The sequence below is a fragment of the Neopsephotus bourkii genome, unplaced genomic scaffold (assembly GCF_033783945.1).
Source record: "Neopsephotus bourkii isolate Nb327-2 ecotype Australia unplaced genomic scaffold, CSIRO-AGI_Nbou_v1 NB_753, whole genome shotgun sequence".
Classification (NCBI taxonomy): Eukaryota; Metazoa; Chordata; class Aves; order Psittaciformes; family Psittacidae; genus Neopsephotus; species Neopsephotus bourkii.
The window spans coordinates 206,530-223,831 of NW_026901251.1; the positions used below are offsets into that span (position 1 = coordinate 206,530).

The 17,302-nt window shown below is 35.9% G+C and overlaps 1 protein-coding gene across 8 annotated transcripts in view; it reads right to left on the reverse strand.

Moving 5' to 3' along the window:
• The window catches only part of SNTG1 (syntrophin gamma 1), a 305,233-nt gene that overhangs the window by 134,276 nt on the left and 153,655 nt on the right, over positions 1–17,302 (reverse strand). For 5 of the 8 annotated variants that reach the window (XM_061354827.1, XM_061354829.1, XM_061354830.1 and 2 more), the window contains exons 2-3: positions 11,453–11,507; positions 2,898–3,032 (exon numbers count right to left, since the gene is read on the reverse strand). In XM_061354827.1, the coding sequence (XP_061210811.1) occupies positions 2,898–3,032; positions 11,453–11,479 (162 nt within the window). In that variant the 5' untranslated portion in view covers positions 11,480–11,507. Of the gene's footprint in view, positions 1–2,897; positions 3,035–11,452; positions 11,508–17,302 lie in introns of those variants that run through there. The other 3 variants (XM_061354831.1, XM_061354833.1, XM_061354832.1) reach the window with 1 other exon arrangement.

The window sequence follows — 17,302 nt, forward strand, 5'->3', positions numbered from 1 at the left end:
CTCCTATTTAGAGAAAAGGATACCAACCCCTTAGCAGTAAAAAAAAAACTAATAAAAATCTCTGTAATACTTACTGATGCAACTGATGCTCAAATTTAGATCTAATCCATGGTAATTTGAGCAATCTTTGATGCTTTATGGAATTGCCAGAAATACACTTGCTGCACTATCATTTTGTTTATCCTACTAGAAAAACAGATTTATTTTTTTTTTTTTTTTTTTTTTTTAGTGTTTAACACTGTTTATGTTGCTTGTAATGTTTTAGATTTTTTACTTTATTACTCCAAACTGTATACAATGAACGAAGAGACAAGGTTCCTTTGCATCTGTTTAGTTTTGGAAAACAAGAAGTGTTTTCCACCAAAAGGGAAGTGTTCTAAATTAAGAACTAGGTCCTTATCCCATGTACTCACATTAAGCAGCACCTCATTCCTAAGGAGCTATTGATTTCATTTAGACGGCTCCTCAGGATGCAGATCAGGGTACTGCTGGAACGTTAAGTATCTGTTTAAAGTCTGTCCTACACAGAGGAGCATGCAAATTGACTCAGACCCAACAAACAGAAGAGACACTGTTTTGAACTAGAAACACAGTAATAGCTTTTCATTCCTTACCAGTGCAGAACTGATTAAGCAAATCCTTATAATCAAATTATTTGCAGATTATTTAATAGAACAGATTAAAAACTTTTCCTGTAGCTATTCTCTGTAAAATGTAACAATGATATTGGTCTTCAGTTGCAAATTTTATTTTTTATTCTTCAGGGTTTATTCTATGAGGCAATCAATGGCTTTCTTACTAATGAAAGCACTTGCTCTTGCTGAGTAGCATGCATGTAAAAGAAAAATAGATGTGCTCAGTGATCTAGAATGAGAGAAAGAACAAAATCAATGAAGCAAAGTAAAAAATAAGAAAACAAGCAAATAAGACACCTAATACATCAGGAATAAAAATGAGGAAAAAAACCAAAAGGAAGCCTGTGGGACCTGTTTGATCAAGCTATAGAATCAAAGCACGCGTTTCCAGACAATTTAAATGACCTGTGACAAAAGGACAGTTAACTGTGAAATGCCGATCATCCATAGCTTCAATGAGCCTACTTATTCAAGACCAGAGGAAATCAGGGTGAAGTGTTCAGAAGTCAAAAAGGCACTTCCAGGATAAAGAAACTCATCCCCACCACACTAATATCAGTCAGCTATTGTGGTATGCATTCAATATGCAAATAAGATAAGGAGAGTGTAACTGATGAAGCAAATCATCCCCTGTTTTCCATAGTGCCACTGAAAAACTAAAGAGGGCAAACTGCAAAAGAAATCCTTTCTGTGAAATGGAAAAATAATATATATGCATTTCATGAAGACATTTAAATAACAGCTTCAGTAGAAGCAATAGATATTACAGCACAATAATGAAAGTAATATTTTTGAGCAATAAAATGTTTTAATAAATAATGCCAGAATGGGGTTGGTGGAGTAATGGTGCCACAGTGTGTTGCTAATTGAACAACTGTAGCCTCAGCTCGAACTCGTAATTTCTCTTTACCTGAGCTGCTAGATTACCTCTGTGTTGAGGAACTGATTGATAAAAGGAGCATCTATATTCCATATAAAGAACAGACCTGTCTTAGAAAACTGCATTTATACAGCATGAAATTGTCAAAAGCTAATGTCAGATTTGTCATGCAAATAAACCCAACCTGTATGGAGACAGTGTAGACAGTGTGATACTCTTGTTTCATAGAAAAACTCAGAATCGTTCACCTCAAGATGTTCATAACAGTGAGATGGATTCTCTTATAAATTTTCCACACTTTTAGCACAACTAATATTCTACCAATTTATTTCTGGTTTCTGCTTTGTACCTTTTTATTCCACTTGTATTTAGAGATACAGGGATGTTGCAACAGCAAATAATTAATAAAACAGACATAGTAACAGTCATATAATATTTACATAAACAGATACCAGACTACTATGCACCACAAGATTTAACACGATTTCATTTAGCTCAAAGGGAGAGCAGAATGTTTATGATAGTTTCCCACAGATCTTAAGATCATCTCTGTAAGATACAATTACAGTACCTTTAAAAATGTCTACAGAAATTAATAGTAAATGGCTGCTATCATATTTAGTGATCTTCTAGAAATTAATAAAAACTTAGTATTATAATAGTTCCAAATCCTACAATATTATTATATATTGCATTTTACACATCTTCCAAATAACTGTCTACAAAGCTCAGTTTCTTACCCACAAAATTCAATATGGTGCTTAAATAAGAAAGCTGACACATCACACAAAACCAGTAATACATAAATCACACTACTACACTGCTCCAGCTGAAGTCCATCTTTATTAGGATAATGTGCTGGTAAAACTAGTGACTCTCGCAGCATGAATTAGCAGCATGCATGAAGTCCAGTGTTGCACTGCCATATGACGCAACCATAGCAAAAGAGGACAGCAGATAGTTCCTCTAACAGCAAAGGCCTGCCATAAAAGTTACACATCAACTGTCTTATCAGAAGTCCACTGACAGTACTCGGATATGCAAGTACATTGAGGTCTCTGTACTCACTGTAAAATTCTCTGCTGATGTCATTGCTGTCGCATTCAGTGGCTCCAATATTTAAGGATGAGTGCAGAAAAATAATACTGTCGTCACGCATATAACTTATTCATTATCTTATTGCTGCTTCTTAGATGAGTATGGCTAAGATTTACTCTCAAAAGATGATGTATTAAAACACACTGTTAACAGTCTAAAATGAAATATCAAACTGTAGGAGTAAATGCATACGTATGTGTGTGGGCATACACATGCACACATACATACAGAGTATTTCTGCTTTGCATAAAGTACATCTTAAAGAAAAAATAAAAACTACTTACACCAGAATAGAAAGGCTCACCAGACACACAGATCACATCCTGCTCCTGGATCATCAAAATATCTTTGGCTAAGTGCAGTCGCACTTTGAAAGGCTCCTGGTTACCATCCTGCAGCAAACAAATCCCTGTCTTTGTCTTCGAAGGAAGGAATAAAGAAAAAATGTTTTTGTTAGAGTTTGCATTGCCAGAAGTGGTATTTTGAAACAGAATAGCTTAGAGATAGGTACAGTTATAAAACGGCAGCAAATATGCAAAATTGTATCCAGTAATCGCTGTATTTATTTACTGTGTTCAGACTACAAGGGAATGACTGTCATAGAGGCAATATCAAAGGCAGATTTTACAAAAATAAGGTGCGATTCTGACGATGATGAATTTGTGAAATTCCTTTCAAATCGCTTCAGAGCAGCTGTGTTCTTACTTTCCATCTTTGTATTAAATGATGACACCTCACTTGGACATGAAATCAAGGCTGATGTTCCTCATATTACACCAATTTTGACACAAATATATGAACAATAACACCTCCAAACTAGCCAGATGTGAGCACTGACAGCCTACATGAACCTGTGTGGGCTTTTCATGATCTGGGAGCATACTAAATTGTGCTTTAACATTCGCCTTCAAATGAAGGCGCTGAAGTTAAGAATAAGAGATCAAAGAATACAATTGCCTGTAGTAACTTACTTCTTAATCAAATTTGAACTCTATGTTTATTGTTAGATTAAGAATTCTGTAGGATTCTTCAATATAGAACAAGTGACTTGCCAACAATTTTGCAGATTCTTTGTGGTAGCACCTACTTGTACTACTTTTGGGGGCAGTAGTTTGAGCAGTGAAAAAGCCTGCACGTGAAAGTACTTCCAATATGTAATAATTTTTCCCTGAAGGCCGTGTTGAAATGGCATTCTTTATAACATTTCATAACTGACAACAGTCATGTTGGTAGAGTGTTTTTGGTATGAGAAAATTGCTTACAAACAATTTAAAAATTCAGCCTTACAACTGGTAATCTAACAGTATTAGACACCTATACTTATTTGCATAGATACAGAGATATGCATGTACGCATGTATGTATCTCAGCAGAAAATTCAGATACAAAAGCGTTTAAAATCTTCGACTACTCAATGTCAATAAAACTTTGCTTTCATTCAGGTCACATTTCAATTCACTCTCTGTAAGAAGCTGTTTTGAGAGGAGATCAAGGAAAAAAAAGTCTTGCTGTGAACTTTAACTACCAAGGCTGACCTGGCTGAATCTAAGGGTTTTTTCTCAGACAAGAGTTTAAAAGAGGATTTGGAAGATCTCCCCATAATGTGCTCTGATACCTTACATCCATAGCATGGACAGAAGAAACACAAATATGGAACTGACAGGAGGCAATTGTCAGAATAAAGGTTTAAGTTGGTTTCAAAAGGCTTTGAAAGAGGTGGAAAGGTCGAGGACAACCTTTAAATAGCTCTATACAACGTTCTGTCACTTCTGCTCAATGCTCAACACTCAAACTTAGGAAGTTGCTTTCCCTTGGACACCAATAGGAAATGTGTATAACTCAGTCATAACTTTGAAAGTTGGTCTGACATTTTTATTTTATTAACTAAGTGAAAAAAAGAAAAAACTAAGAGTTCCATACGCTGAACTCACACTCTGGTCAATAGAAGCCCTGGACAGAAAACATCATACAGCCTTGTTTGAATATTTAGGTGTCTTTTTCAAATAGGACAAGATAGAAACTGACACGAAGAGAAAAATCAGATCTGTTAGGTTTTCAGCACCACTGAAAAATTCCCTCTCACATCATACATAGAATATTACAACATTAAAAAAAGAGAATAAAAAGACAGTGTAAAATAGTTAAATTCCCATGGTCCTCTCCTTGTGACTTTTGCTTTACAAACTAAGACAACTCCTCTTTCCATGGAGTTGTGAAGTAAGCACTAAGTGACAACAGAAGCTGAACAAAGCAAGCTGTAAATAACTACATTCAAAAAAAGAGGAGTAGCCTACAAACATCTACATTATAAAATGCCTTTCTCCTGCAGAAAAGTTTGCAGACATGCCTTTCGTCCTTCCTGGATAAGAAGCTAAATTAATTCTGCCTCTAGTACACTGATAATAGTAACTCTGCTGTACTTGACTGCATGCTCCTGATTTGGTCAATAACCCTATAAAATCTCCACAGAGTCTTTCTGCAAAAGCTGAGGGGGTTCATTCCCTCTCCTACCTGAGAGCAGCATGTAAAGGAGAAGAATGTAGTTCAGTTTCCTTAGCTAAGCTCAAGAGAATTCCTTGAGAAGGATGACTGGAATTTAATTGTTTCATTCTGTTTCATTTTTGTCTTCTAAAATTTCCTTTCTGTTCTTTCCCCCACTCCATTCAAAGCATCCAGGAAACTGAACAAAATAAAGGTAAGAGCTCCTGAACCCTGGAACTTAGGGAAGGTATCCTGTTTATATGCTTTCATACAAATTCATATAAATTTCATATAAATTCATAATTCATGTAAATTACTGTGCATATCAACATTTTTCATCCATGTAGCCCCAGCAAAATTATTCTGGCTGGAGAGAGATCATCTGTCCAGCCTACACCCTTGCCACTTCTTATATTTGAAAATCTTAGATGGTGTGCCTGTGTGTGTGTGGATGAGGTAGGGGATTGTGGGTGGTAGCTGATGTTCACTTTTGTTCCCATTATTAATTTTTAAGAGATTCCATGACAGCATGTGCTAAAATTTTCCTTCCAAGCCTTTTATATCTCACTGGCATAGGGCTCTGCCCTACCCCTGACCTACAGCAATAAACCAGCACACAGCACGTCAGCCAAGCTACTGTAACTGTCAGTGTGAAATCATGCAAGGCACTTTCTTGTGTTCAAATGTATGATAAACTGCATCCCCTTATAGCAGATATGGATAGAGAAGCATAGTTCAGCTGATAACAGCTTGTTCAGCCAATGCACCTTGACTAACTGAGACAAAATCACCAGCAACATTGCCCTACTTAAATTTATATCATCTTACTTTCTTCTTCCTGTCTATAGAGTTTGGCATCTCTTGTAGTGAGGGTAAGAAAACTGGGTGTTTAAGTTCCACATCTTTATGAAGTGAATGAGGTAGTCTAGGGAACGAATATGGAAGCAATACACAGTGGTGAAAGAACAAGTTTCTAGGTGGGAGAGGATTCAGTGACTTCATGCAGAAGTAGTGATGAACGAGGTAGCAGTACCTAAGCGACAGATGTAGTGAATGTTGCACCTGCACAGCGTTGCCTCTGATATCTCAGTCTACACCCTTTTAAGCTGTGTTAGACAAGAACACCAATATAGCAAGAGCTGATGTCTTTGGCAGGAGTTTAGAAACTGCTTACTGTTCCTGAACTACTATAGGAGGGGCTGAAAACTGATCCCTTGTTGCTTTGCCACACCAGTCTGTGCTGAACTTTCTGCTTCAGATCACTATCAGAACAGTAGAGGTTGCCAGAGCCTTCAAGGCAGACTGCTTCTATAAAGGATATGGTCACACTCATTACTAGCAATAAGGCAGTGAGAAAAAGGCCATTTAAAAACCTTTTCCTATTATACCCTGACTTACAGCACATTGTGCATATTGGCTGTGTATAAGATCTGGCCCTAATAACTTTCCTAAAAGAAATTTAGAAACACACACCATAAACAGCATGGTAAAATGTATATGGCCTTTCCAAATATTTAATAAATAACTTCACAGGAAAACTATGATTTATACATTTATGCTAGCAGCAGTCTCTACCAAGCATACACAAAACTTAATCCTGCATGAGAAACATCTTTAAAATTACATATTGATTTCAAACCAAATTTTCTGTAGGACTTCCAACATAAATAATTTTTCATTTATCTGGCCTAAATAAGGCTACTGGCAGGTTTTCTGTTGAAAATGTTTTTGTTTAATTTTTCCCTATTTGTGGTTTTCTCTGTCATGTATGCAGTTTTTAAAACTTTTTCTATGTTTTGTTCTGGAGGAGACTTATTCAGTATTTCAGGCAATTTTAAATAGCCTTCATTAGTTTTAAATACAAGACTATGTATTTTTGTTTATGCTATTTTTTCTATTTCTTCTGCCTTGCCGTAATAATTTGATTAGCTTTGCTTATCCTAGCTTCACATTAGTAGGAAGACTTCAACAGATACCCCAGAATAGGCTAGTACATAAACCAGTGGAAGAAAGGAAGACAAAAGTAATACATTTTCTATGAAAGGTGGCCCCAAGTTTTTAGTGCCTGCTTTGGCCAGTATGTCCTAAAATGAATGAAACCTCTGCAATTTAGCTTTAAGCCCTGAAATTTATTTCTACTATCAAAATTATGATATCAGTAAGGAGAATGGGCTGCAGAAAATACCTTAAATATGCACGTAGCTCACTCCAGATGAGTATCAACGCTTTTGGATGCCTATCTGAACTAAAGCTAACCCCTGAGCAGTTGGAGATATACTTCTCACTGCTTTATAATTGTAAGTATAATAATAAAATGGGAAATTGATCAGAGGTAGAAGATGACAATGGTAATGAATATATGAGGTAGGAATATGTGTCAGAACTACACAAAGGATCTTTTTTAAATGGTCCAGCTACTCATTCTGTGGAGGTGCTGCTGGCGCAATTTAAAAGTACTTTTATTGTAAAATACTGGAATGCAGCCCAGATACACAGGGATGTGTTCAGCTTGTCATTCAGAGCCTATTCTATCAGATACTAACATTTTCCAATTCAGAGGATAGCAAGTCCAGTCCTGCACATCGATTTTACACTCCAACTCAAAGAACAGCAGGGAAATGTTGAATTTGGACTTTATCTGCATTTTCTTTGATTTGCCAGGTATTTGCCTTGTAAGTATTTGGCTACAGCATTCTTTATCAGTGCTTTTCTTTCAGAGAATTTCTTTGTTTCGTACAGTCTGATTAATTCAGTATGTAAATTAGACATTTGGAGAATATATATTTATATAAATATGTATATATATGAGCTTCTTACTGAACTAAGGTACTTTCTTAGAGCAAAACTTCTTATTTTCTAACATTATCAGGAAAGAAGTTTTGATGTTTGAATTGCCAATGAGTATACTATATTGGGACTATATTATATCATTACAGTTGAGACCAAGAGATTAGATAACATAAAACTGAAAGTTATTGTAAGAACATGTGTGTTTCTTAAAATTTAATTCATCTATTACATTACATTTTCACAGGCACTGTAAGTTTCCAGTAATTTTCCATCTTGTGATTTTGGCATTAAATTATGAGTGGAAGCTATATTTAAGATTATGAGTGGAAGCTAGATTCCACAAACCCAAGGGATTAGAAATCCCAGAACTGCCATTTGACAGCATTTATAAACAAAGGGAATCATCAGCCTAGGGTGAAACGTGTAAACCAGAAAAGAGCATAAAGGTAAGTAGAAACAATCCAAAAGAGTAAATAACAAGATCTATGAAAGAAAGTCACAAGGAAGTAAAAATACTGCTTAAAAATATGACATGTTCTATGGCAGGCAAAAAACCCCAAAACAACAATACAGGATGGATGTTGAAATAGAGGCAACTGGACCTCTGAAAAACAGAATGTGTCAAATTTTAAAGTGTGTGAAGACTACAAGATCATTCACAGGATACATAAAGCAGAGGAAAAACAGTTTACCAATAAGGAAACAATGGACATTACTATAGAGACAGATTAATAGATAATAAGCATTAAAATGAATGGGGTACTTATTAATTTAAGCAAGTTTGAAGTTATATTAGGTAAAAACAGCCAAGCTAATAGAAGAAAAGGATGAGATTTCAAAAGTTAGGAAGTAAGAAAAGTTAGGAAGTAAGAAAAGTTAGAAAGCTGCACATGCAGCATATTCATAAAGTATATAGAAAATATCAGCTTAAAAAAAAAAAAAGAAAAGAAAGAAAAAAAAAAAGAGTGTCTAAAGGGAGAATGTTTTCATGCATTATAACAATCCCAAGTCGTCACTTTCATCAGAAGGGTACTTTCACGCCAGAGGACAGTATTATGTCAGAGGCTGAGGTTATCTTTCAAGAGAGAGTTTTCAGAATGCAGAAGGTCAGGTGAGTACGGGAGAGCATTTAAAGAACCCAGTGACTCTATGATTCATGCTCTTGTAAAGTTCAGAAAGCTCAGGATAAAGGCTAAAAGAGGAGCCAGATAGTCTTACGGTTTAGAAATTGTTGAGTAAGTACAAGAACCAGCACAATGGATACATTTGCTGATCAGTGAGGGAAAAGAGCATAGAAGCCAGAATAATTAGTTATAAAATAATGCAAATTTTCCCACAACTAGCAAGCAGATAAGCCACAAGAAAAAAAAACCTATAACTTTCCTATCATCAGATACCAGGTATTTTCCCTGTTGGTGCTGTCTGTGTCTGTGAGCGTTCTGTGTGTCGGTATGTGATATGCGTTAGTCATGTACATAAGTACATATGTGCATAAGCACACACACATGTAGTGTATATGTGTGCTCTGTATGTGTGTGTCTACTGGGGATACTTATTCACCCCCACTACTGTTTGGACCTGGGGCATGGAGCTGCAGTTGCTTCTCTTCTTGGGCTTTCAGATTCAGCTCAGTATGTTTTTCCCTGAATGAAAACCAAAACAGATGATGCTTTTCAATGATAGTGTTGAAGTTTTAGTTAAAAATTACGCTATATGTAAGCATAAGGCTGATGATGATTTATTTAGACACAGGCATTTGATGAAAGTAGGTTGAAAATCTATATTTTATTAACTTTGGTTAGACTGGGAGGAGAGATGTAGATCACAGTTTCCAGAATTTCTTGGAAGTGACAGCACTGATTCTGTGGCAGAAGATTTATTTTACAGAAAGCAGATAAACTATGGTTGAATCTACTGCATTTAAGTTTATTAATCTAAAATCAAAAGGAGCTTCTTTTTTATCTCCAGGCCACAGACTTTCTTAGGATGGGTGGAGTCATCCTCTCCTTTCCTTCTCTATCATGGGAAGTCCAACAAAGCAGCTGATTTTTAAAGAGCTAAATTTGAAACCAATGCCCCCCATTAGAAAACAGATACAGAACAAAACAGATCTTTCAATTAACTTATTGTACTGTACCGTAAAGGCTAAGATAGAACTCATATGCTAGGTCATTTTTCTGTGGCTGTTCTTGTCATCACTGCTGCTTGGCACAGAAGTTAATTGCCACTAAATAATTAATACTAGTGTACAGTTTAAATAATGACATAAAAATACAATGAAAATAACATGTATCTGCCTCTTCATCAATAAATGCATTCATAAATAAATTATATTATAAAAAAAATCAACATGCCCTTAAAAATATGTTTTAACTTTTGGTCAGGCCATTGAACTAGATGATCATTGAAAGCACCTTCCAACTGAAAATGTTCTCTTCTAAAACCCAAACCAAACCTCCAAACTAGCAAAAACGCTTTTTTTCCAGGCAAATAATCTGAGATATACTTAGACTGGGCACAAATCTTCTAAGGTCTTAAAGCCTGATACATAGCATCCTGGACAAACATCATTACATTCTTCCCCAAAGGTAAACTTAACTGTCATATTAGGTTTTGACTGTACTACTCCTCTCAGAATGTTGTCATGATTTAATGTTCTTTAGCCTGTTTATTTTCTGTTCTCCCCTAATTTATACCAATTGATTCTCAAGTCCAAATTGACTTTAAGCTGCAGTTAGTTCTTGGTTCTAGTGCTGTTCCCATCCCTCCACTTCATTTTTTTTTCATGGGATCATTGTAACGCTTACAGATATGGCCATTTTTCTTGCTCTCAGTCATAACTTCCTAAACGTTGTTTGCAATTTTCAGTGTACAGTCCTGACTTTTTAATCACAATACTGCATTGACCTCATTGCGCAATTTGGTGTAAACAGTACTCACTGTGTCTCAATTGCTCACGTGAAACTGCATTACAAACATTGTTCATAGACAATCACTGAGTAAATAAGATGCTCTTTTTAATGTCTATAAATACATCTCATTTACTTTAAGGAAAAGTTAGTGGAAGGGGGAAAGAAGTACTTTGCACTGACATTATGAAACTATACTTACTTTAAGCAGAAATAACCCTCTTACCTCATGAAATCAGAATGGAATTGCTTTTCATATTGGTCATCTTCGCCTCTTTCCCTACTCAACATTTTCCCCCACCTTTACAGCACCAGACAGATTTTTGACTCCACTGATGTTTTCAGATATAAACACTGCATGAAGAGCAAAGATCACACGAAACATAGCTACGTGCACCTACATTGTGCCTACAGAGGCAAATTGGAATGGGCAGAGGTGATGGCTAGGGATGAATACACCTGGGCAAATTCTTTCATCTTCTACTACAAAGTCTGTCTGCCACCATAAAGTGATCAGCTGAATAACTTGTATCTGATTATATAACTCCTCTCATTTTAGAAAAAAAGGTGAGGAAAAAAGGATTTTGCATATAAAAAGGATTAAAAGTTCATGCAATTTGATTCTACTATTGTTGAAAAAAGAAAAACATCTGATCCTACCTCTTCACAGGCAGTCCTGAAATCCATGTGCTATGACACAGCAAGTGATATTTGTCTAAAATGGAGAGAAAGATTTCATTAGAATGAAAAAGATATTGCAAAACATAAAAGTTACCTGTCTGAGCTGAGCGACTGCACTTCTTTTTGTTAGGTCCAGTTATAGTCATTGATTAAAAAGAGAAATGATCAAAGTTGCAACAGGATTAGGAAGTGTGAGTTATTAGAAGTTGCTCCTGTTTCTTACAAAGTACACAACCTGATTTCATAGAATATAATGAAAGGAATGATTATGTTCCAACAACCATCTCCTCTCCACAGGGCATTCAAACTTACTTTTCTTATTTCAACTATAAATATTTTTTTTGGTTGTTTTTATTTTTTGTCCGTTCCCCCCCCTCCCCAAACAAAAAATAAGTGTATACCTGAAAGTAACAGAAATTGAGACAATTAAATGTTGCTCTTCAGAATACACTTTCTCTTCTAAAAGACTGTTGGTTTTTTTTCCTCCCCTAATTAAAAAACTTCATGCACCAATGACTTTTGTCTCACATTTTATTAATGCACTTAATGTCTCCAAGTAAGTCAGTGTCATTTAAGTGTGCCTACTTTGCAGAAATATTTATGAGTTGAAAAAACAAATGTTAGAAAGTCAAGAATATGTGTGAATGCTGGCAAAATGTCACACCAAATCCTGTGATTATTACTTTGCCTGGCCTTTATTGAAAGCCTATTCATCCCAGCGCACACTTATGCATGCATTTATTAATGGTATAAAGCCACAGGAACAGGCTGTTATCAGAGGAAAATAACTGTCCTGCTGTTGGTTCTGCAATAAAAACACTCATGTATCACTTCTGGGCAAAAGAGTAATTGCATTCAATGGCTAGCAAATTGAAACCTGTACCAAAATCATCCCCATCAAACATTTTACTGCTATTCTGTGTTAATTATGTACTTACAATTATTTGCATAAATATAGTATTAAAAGCTCCCTCCCAAAAATTGCCCCATTAGCCTAAGCTTAAAACAAAATGTAAAAACTATACCTACAAAAATGTAGGTCTTAATAATAATACTAAAACATCTTCATTTGTTTTGCTGCCATGGACGCAGTTTCATTAAACCCAAGCACACATACACATATGAGGTTAATGTTGTGTATTTACTGAGCTCTGCTTGGTTCACAGCCTGTGCCCTATGCTAGCAGAGCTAGCCTAGGTTGGACAGGTTACAAAGCAGGAATTTAAAATTGACCCATCATCATTCTTTCATTTATCAGCTTCACAAGTGCACCAAGATGCAATAAAGAACTCTTCCTGTAATTCTGCTCTCATGGTGCTCATAAAAAAAAAAAAAAGGTTGCTACTACAATCTTGAAGATTTTCCCTCTGGTGCAATAGTCTTTGTGCAATGAAGTATGTTTCCTTGTAATTTTTATGAACTCTCTTTCCAGGTGCTGAGTAAACTCTAGCGGGAAAGAAGCTTTAGTTACCTTAACAAAATGTCCTCTGAGGACATTTAGCCTTGTGGGACTATAAAAGCATGTACCTTTAAAATACAAACTGAAGTACTGCACAGTGTCCTCCTTTCTCGGGTCCTGGTTATGTCAGGTCAGAATTACTAGTGCCATTAAAAATGTTTTCACTTATGTTCTGCCTTTTATTAATAAAGTTCTAAAAAGCTTCGGTTTGGGCAACTATGGTTCCACACTCAACGACAATTCCTCTTCGGTTCTTTTATAGCTACTCTTTGATCTAAATCATATCTAATCCAGGTAATTTCTACAACTCAGTATTACTCCATTTTCTTTATTTTCTTCTTTTTGTTGGTTTTATTAATTACAAATTTATTTACTTATTTTGGAAATATTTGTATTACCACATAGAAGAATAGTCAGGAGCAACTTGGCTTCACAGGATTATAGCCAATTGTACACACAGCTCACAATCTAAAATAGCTTCTAATTCTGCTCAGATAACAATTTAGCAGTCTTGGAAGTATGAAGTTTCACGTGAATACAAAATTCTTTGTTAAAAAAACCTTTAAACCTTCTTTTTTAATCCTTTAAAAAACACCAAAAAATAGGTGAAATAAAATATACAACAAATACTCTCCTGACAGCCATCTCCTACCTGAGTAACTTCTCTGGTTCTCACAGAAAGGCTTTTCACTGCTTTCTCTGGGAAAGCTGGTTATAGGCAATTTTTCATTGTCTGTAACAACAACTTTTCTATTAAAAATATTGTCTAAAATGTAAACCTTGGACTACATAATTCTCAACAAAAAAATCACACTCAGGCATTCAGCAACTCAGTTACTAATCTTTGCAGTATAGCTGGCTCTGCTTCTGTATTCCTCTATTTCCTACCAATATTGTCTGCAGCTGCACACAGAGAACGTAAGCCCATTATCAGTGTTCTTTTTCTGACTATCAGCAATTTTATAACACTTGATATTTTAGACACAGCATATAGATGGTTTGCTTTCAAAGTGCATTAACTCATAAATCAGCTAGAAACATCACTGTTTCCAGCATTTACATACCAAATAAACACTCTAGATGATTAAGTTACAGGAATATGTATCATGAATCATGCAGAAATTCTGTGAGCTTATGCTGGTAAAATGCCCCAAGGATTAGTAACTGTCTCCTCCTGTAATACATTAAGAAAGTGTAGAAAATCTAAAACTAAGTAATTCTGAAAATAAAACATTTGTACAATGATAAACTGTGAAAAACACTGCTGATAGATATTCCTGATCAGCCTCTGGCTAACCTATGCAAGCCCCTTATCTCCAAACCACCACCACTTTCACCTGAGGACCTTTCCAGCTCTCCTAGGAACTTCCTTCAGTCTCACATAGACAGTCCACTGGCTACCAGCTTAAAGCCCCCTTCAGATGCAGCATTCCTTTTTCATGTACTTTTTTTTTTTTTTTCCTTCCTTTACCCTTAGCTGTCTTTGGAATCAGAAAGTGAGCAGGGAGCTGCCTGTGGCTTTGAAGGGAGGAGGTGCAGAGGAAACAGCAATGTCAGGACAGACAAGGTGTGCAAGCACAGGGAGGGGAAGGCCTGAGCAGCATGCAAAGAGAAAGAATGGCTTCATTGAGGCTTCCTCTGAAAATGCCAGGAATCACTGCAATCAAAATATGTAAACAAGCAAGCTCAGGAAAGTTGCTTTCCTTCCTTTTGACTTGATTTGCAATCTGCACTTCCTCCAAAAAACGAGTTACCAAACTTACTTAGTTCATCTCTGCTGATAGATGCAAAGGATGTAACATGAGACAGGTTGGTAACAGAATTTGACACTCCTTTGGCAGAACAAGCAGCTATTCAGTACTGCAAAAAAATTTACTGAGCAGTATTATTATGGCATTTGTGTTCTGAAGGAAAATCAATGGCTAAAATAAAACAGTAAAGTTTAAGAATGTGGCAGCCCTCAGAGACAAAGCTTCATTCAGGACAATGCACTGAGCACTTGAGCTATGCTCTGGTCTTCTTATAACAAATCGGGTCATATCCAAGTGGTATAATAGATGTAATTCCACAAACTACTTCCATGACTGAATATTCTGGTATACTTAATAAAATAAGATTGCAAACAAACAAAAAACCCCAAATAATAATAATAATTAAAAAAAACATAAAAAAATTCATGTGCACAAAACAGTAATAAGAGACACTTTGCAAAATTTTGGGAATACCACAAGCCAAATAAAATACTATTGAAGCAACAGCAGAAATACAGTAGGAATAGTAGGAAACTACATTCTCAAGGTTACCGATACAAAGTAAAAACACAATACTGTATGCAAGTCCATGGAAAAACTAGGTATTAATCTAATGCAGTTCAATTCAGTATATGGTATCACTGCAGCTTCTATATTTCTTACTTGCCAGAGATAGATCACAATAAATTCTTATTGTCTGAGAACTGTCTCAATTGGTAACTGGGTAATGGACTAAAACCATGCTTCAGAGGCACAGATACCAGATCTGCAACTAATTGTAATCAAGTTCACTACTAAACTTCATGTTTGCTTTTTCAAGTCATTCTTTTGCCTCTGTTTTTACGAAGACCTTTAATGCTCTACATTTTGGAGAAGTCTGAAGGAAGTAATATCTGTCATTTCTGTGCATGTTAGGAAATGCAACATACACATTTTTAACTCTGCAAAGGCTGGGTTGGTTTGTTGTTTATTTTTGGGGGGGGGGGTTATTTTAGCAATAATTAAGGAACAAACCAAACCCAAAACCAAACCAAACCAAACCAACCAACCAACCAACCAAAACCCAACTACAAACCCCCAAAACATTTATATTGTAAATAGGAAAAGTAGGCTTAGAAATTATCCTTAGGTGTACCATAGCAGGTCCTTTGTGCTTTAAGGAAAAGAAAAATATGTTGGGAAAAAAGGGGCATTGCTGTAAATGCAAATTCCATGAAGGCATATTCATTCCATCTGGCTTATCACAGCGTGTTTAGTACTGGAAGAGTAGTCAGAGGCATGCAGACAGCATAGTAAATCAAAGGAACAGTTTAGATTAATAAAACTCTATTCAGTTACTGGTTCCAGAACAGCTGAATTATATTTCATTTGAACACTGAGTTACTTATGTTCAGTTAACATAATGATTTTTAATAATTTATGATAGCAACGTACTGGACTCATCTGGTGAAAAATTTCTGAGTGAGCTGGGAACAGTCTCTAGATCCAAACACAGCCTCATGCTTCTCTCATACAGTTCAATACATGAAGAGGCATCTATATATACATTTCACAGAATTACAGCTTTAATAAATTAAAGTTGGAAGATGCTTATAGAGCTGGTGACCCCTAAGCTGTACGTACTTCAATCTACCTGATAATCCAAGGACTGAGATGAACGTTGAACTCAGCAAAGCTGTGCATTTCAGCAGCAGTGAGGAAAATACTCACCTGACAAACCTATTTAACAAAATGTCCAGCTCTTGGCAAAGCTAATGCTTCAAAAGAATTGAAGCTGCAATTAGTAGCTGACAAGGCTTTTAATGTTTAATTCATTTTACCTTGGTTAAAACAAGAATGATATTTACCTACCAATCATAATTTATTCTGTTAGCTGCAAGCATTTGTAATCAGCAAGCCCAATTAAGAATTCACTGTATAAGCTTTTTTTTTTTTTTTTTCACAAGAATCAGTGAGCCATAAGGCAGTATTAGCTGAACGAACGTATCTGGTACTATTTGGGCTAACAACTATCTAGCGCCCCCCAGAACAAACACCTGCAAATTGAGCTAACAAATAACCCAGTCTGTTCTGGCTTGGCAAAACCACGCTGATGTAAACAGCAAAATAAAAAAGAACAATGCAACACACAGTCTTTCAAGGGGGGAAATGGAGTGTTACAGGCAAATCATCTGAATAAGGTGAGGTTAAATGCCAGTGGTCTGCCAGTGCATGTCTTTATGTGAAATGCTCTATGGCAAAATGGAACAAAAAAGTTTGGCTTTGGGTCAAAGCCTGGAATGTTGCTAGAAGAAAACAAACCTTGTGTCTCACTTTTCCAGTGTTACCTTTTAGTGACTCACTAGACATGTCTAAATATAATTATGTACTTAATTCCAAAGAGAGGTAGTGCAGATGTCAGAGCCCAAGCAGAGACTAAATGTCTCTTCATTCTTAACTGCTCTGGAGGCTGCATGAACTGTGTCATGATTTAGACTATGTCTCAGGTTTGCCTAAAAGTGCCTTGTAGCAAAGATGAACAGAAGTTCTTTTCAGATTATCTGGCACTGCAGTTTTTCTCTCCATTATCTCTCAACACAGAATTTCCTTATAAAAGAGATACTGACATTCCTCTGCCAA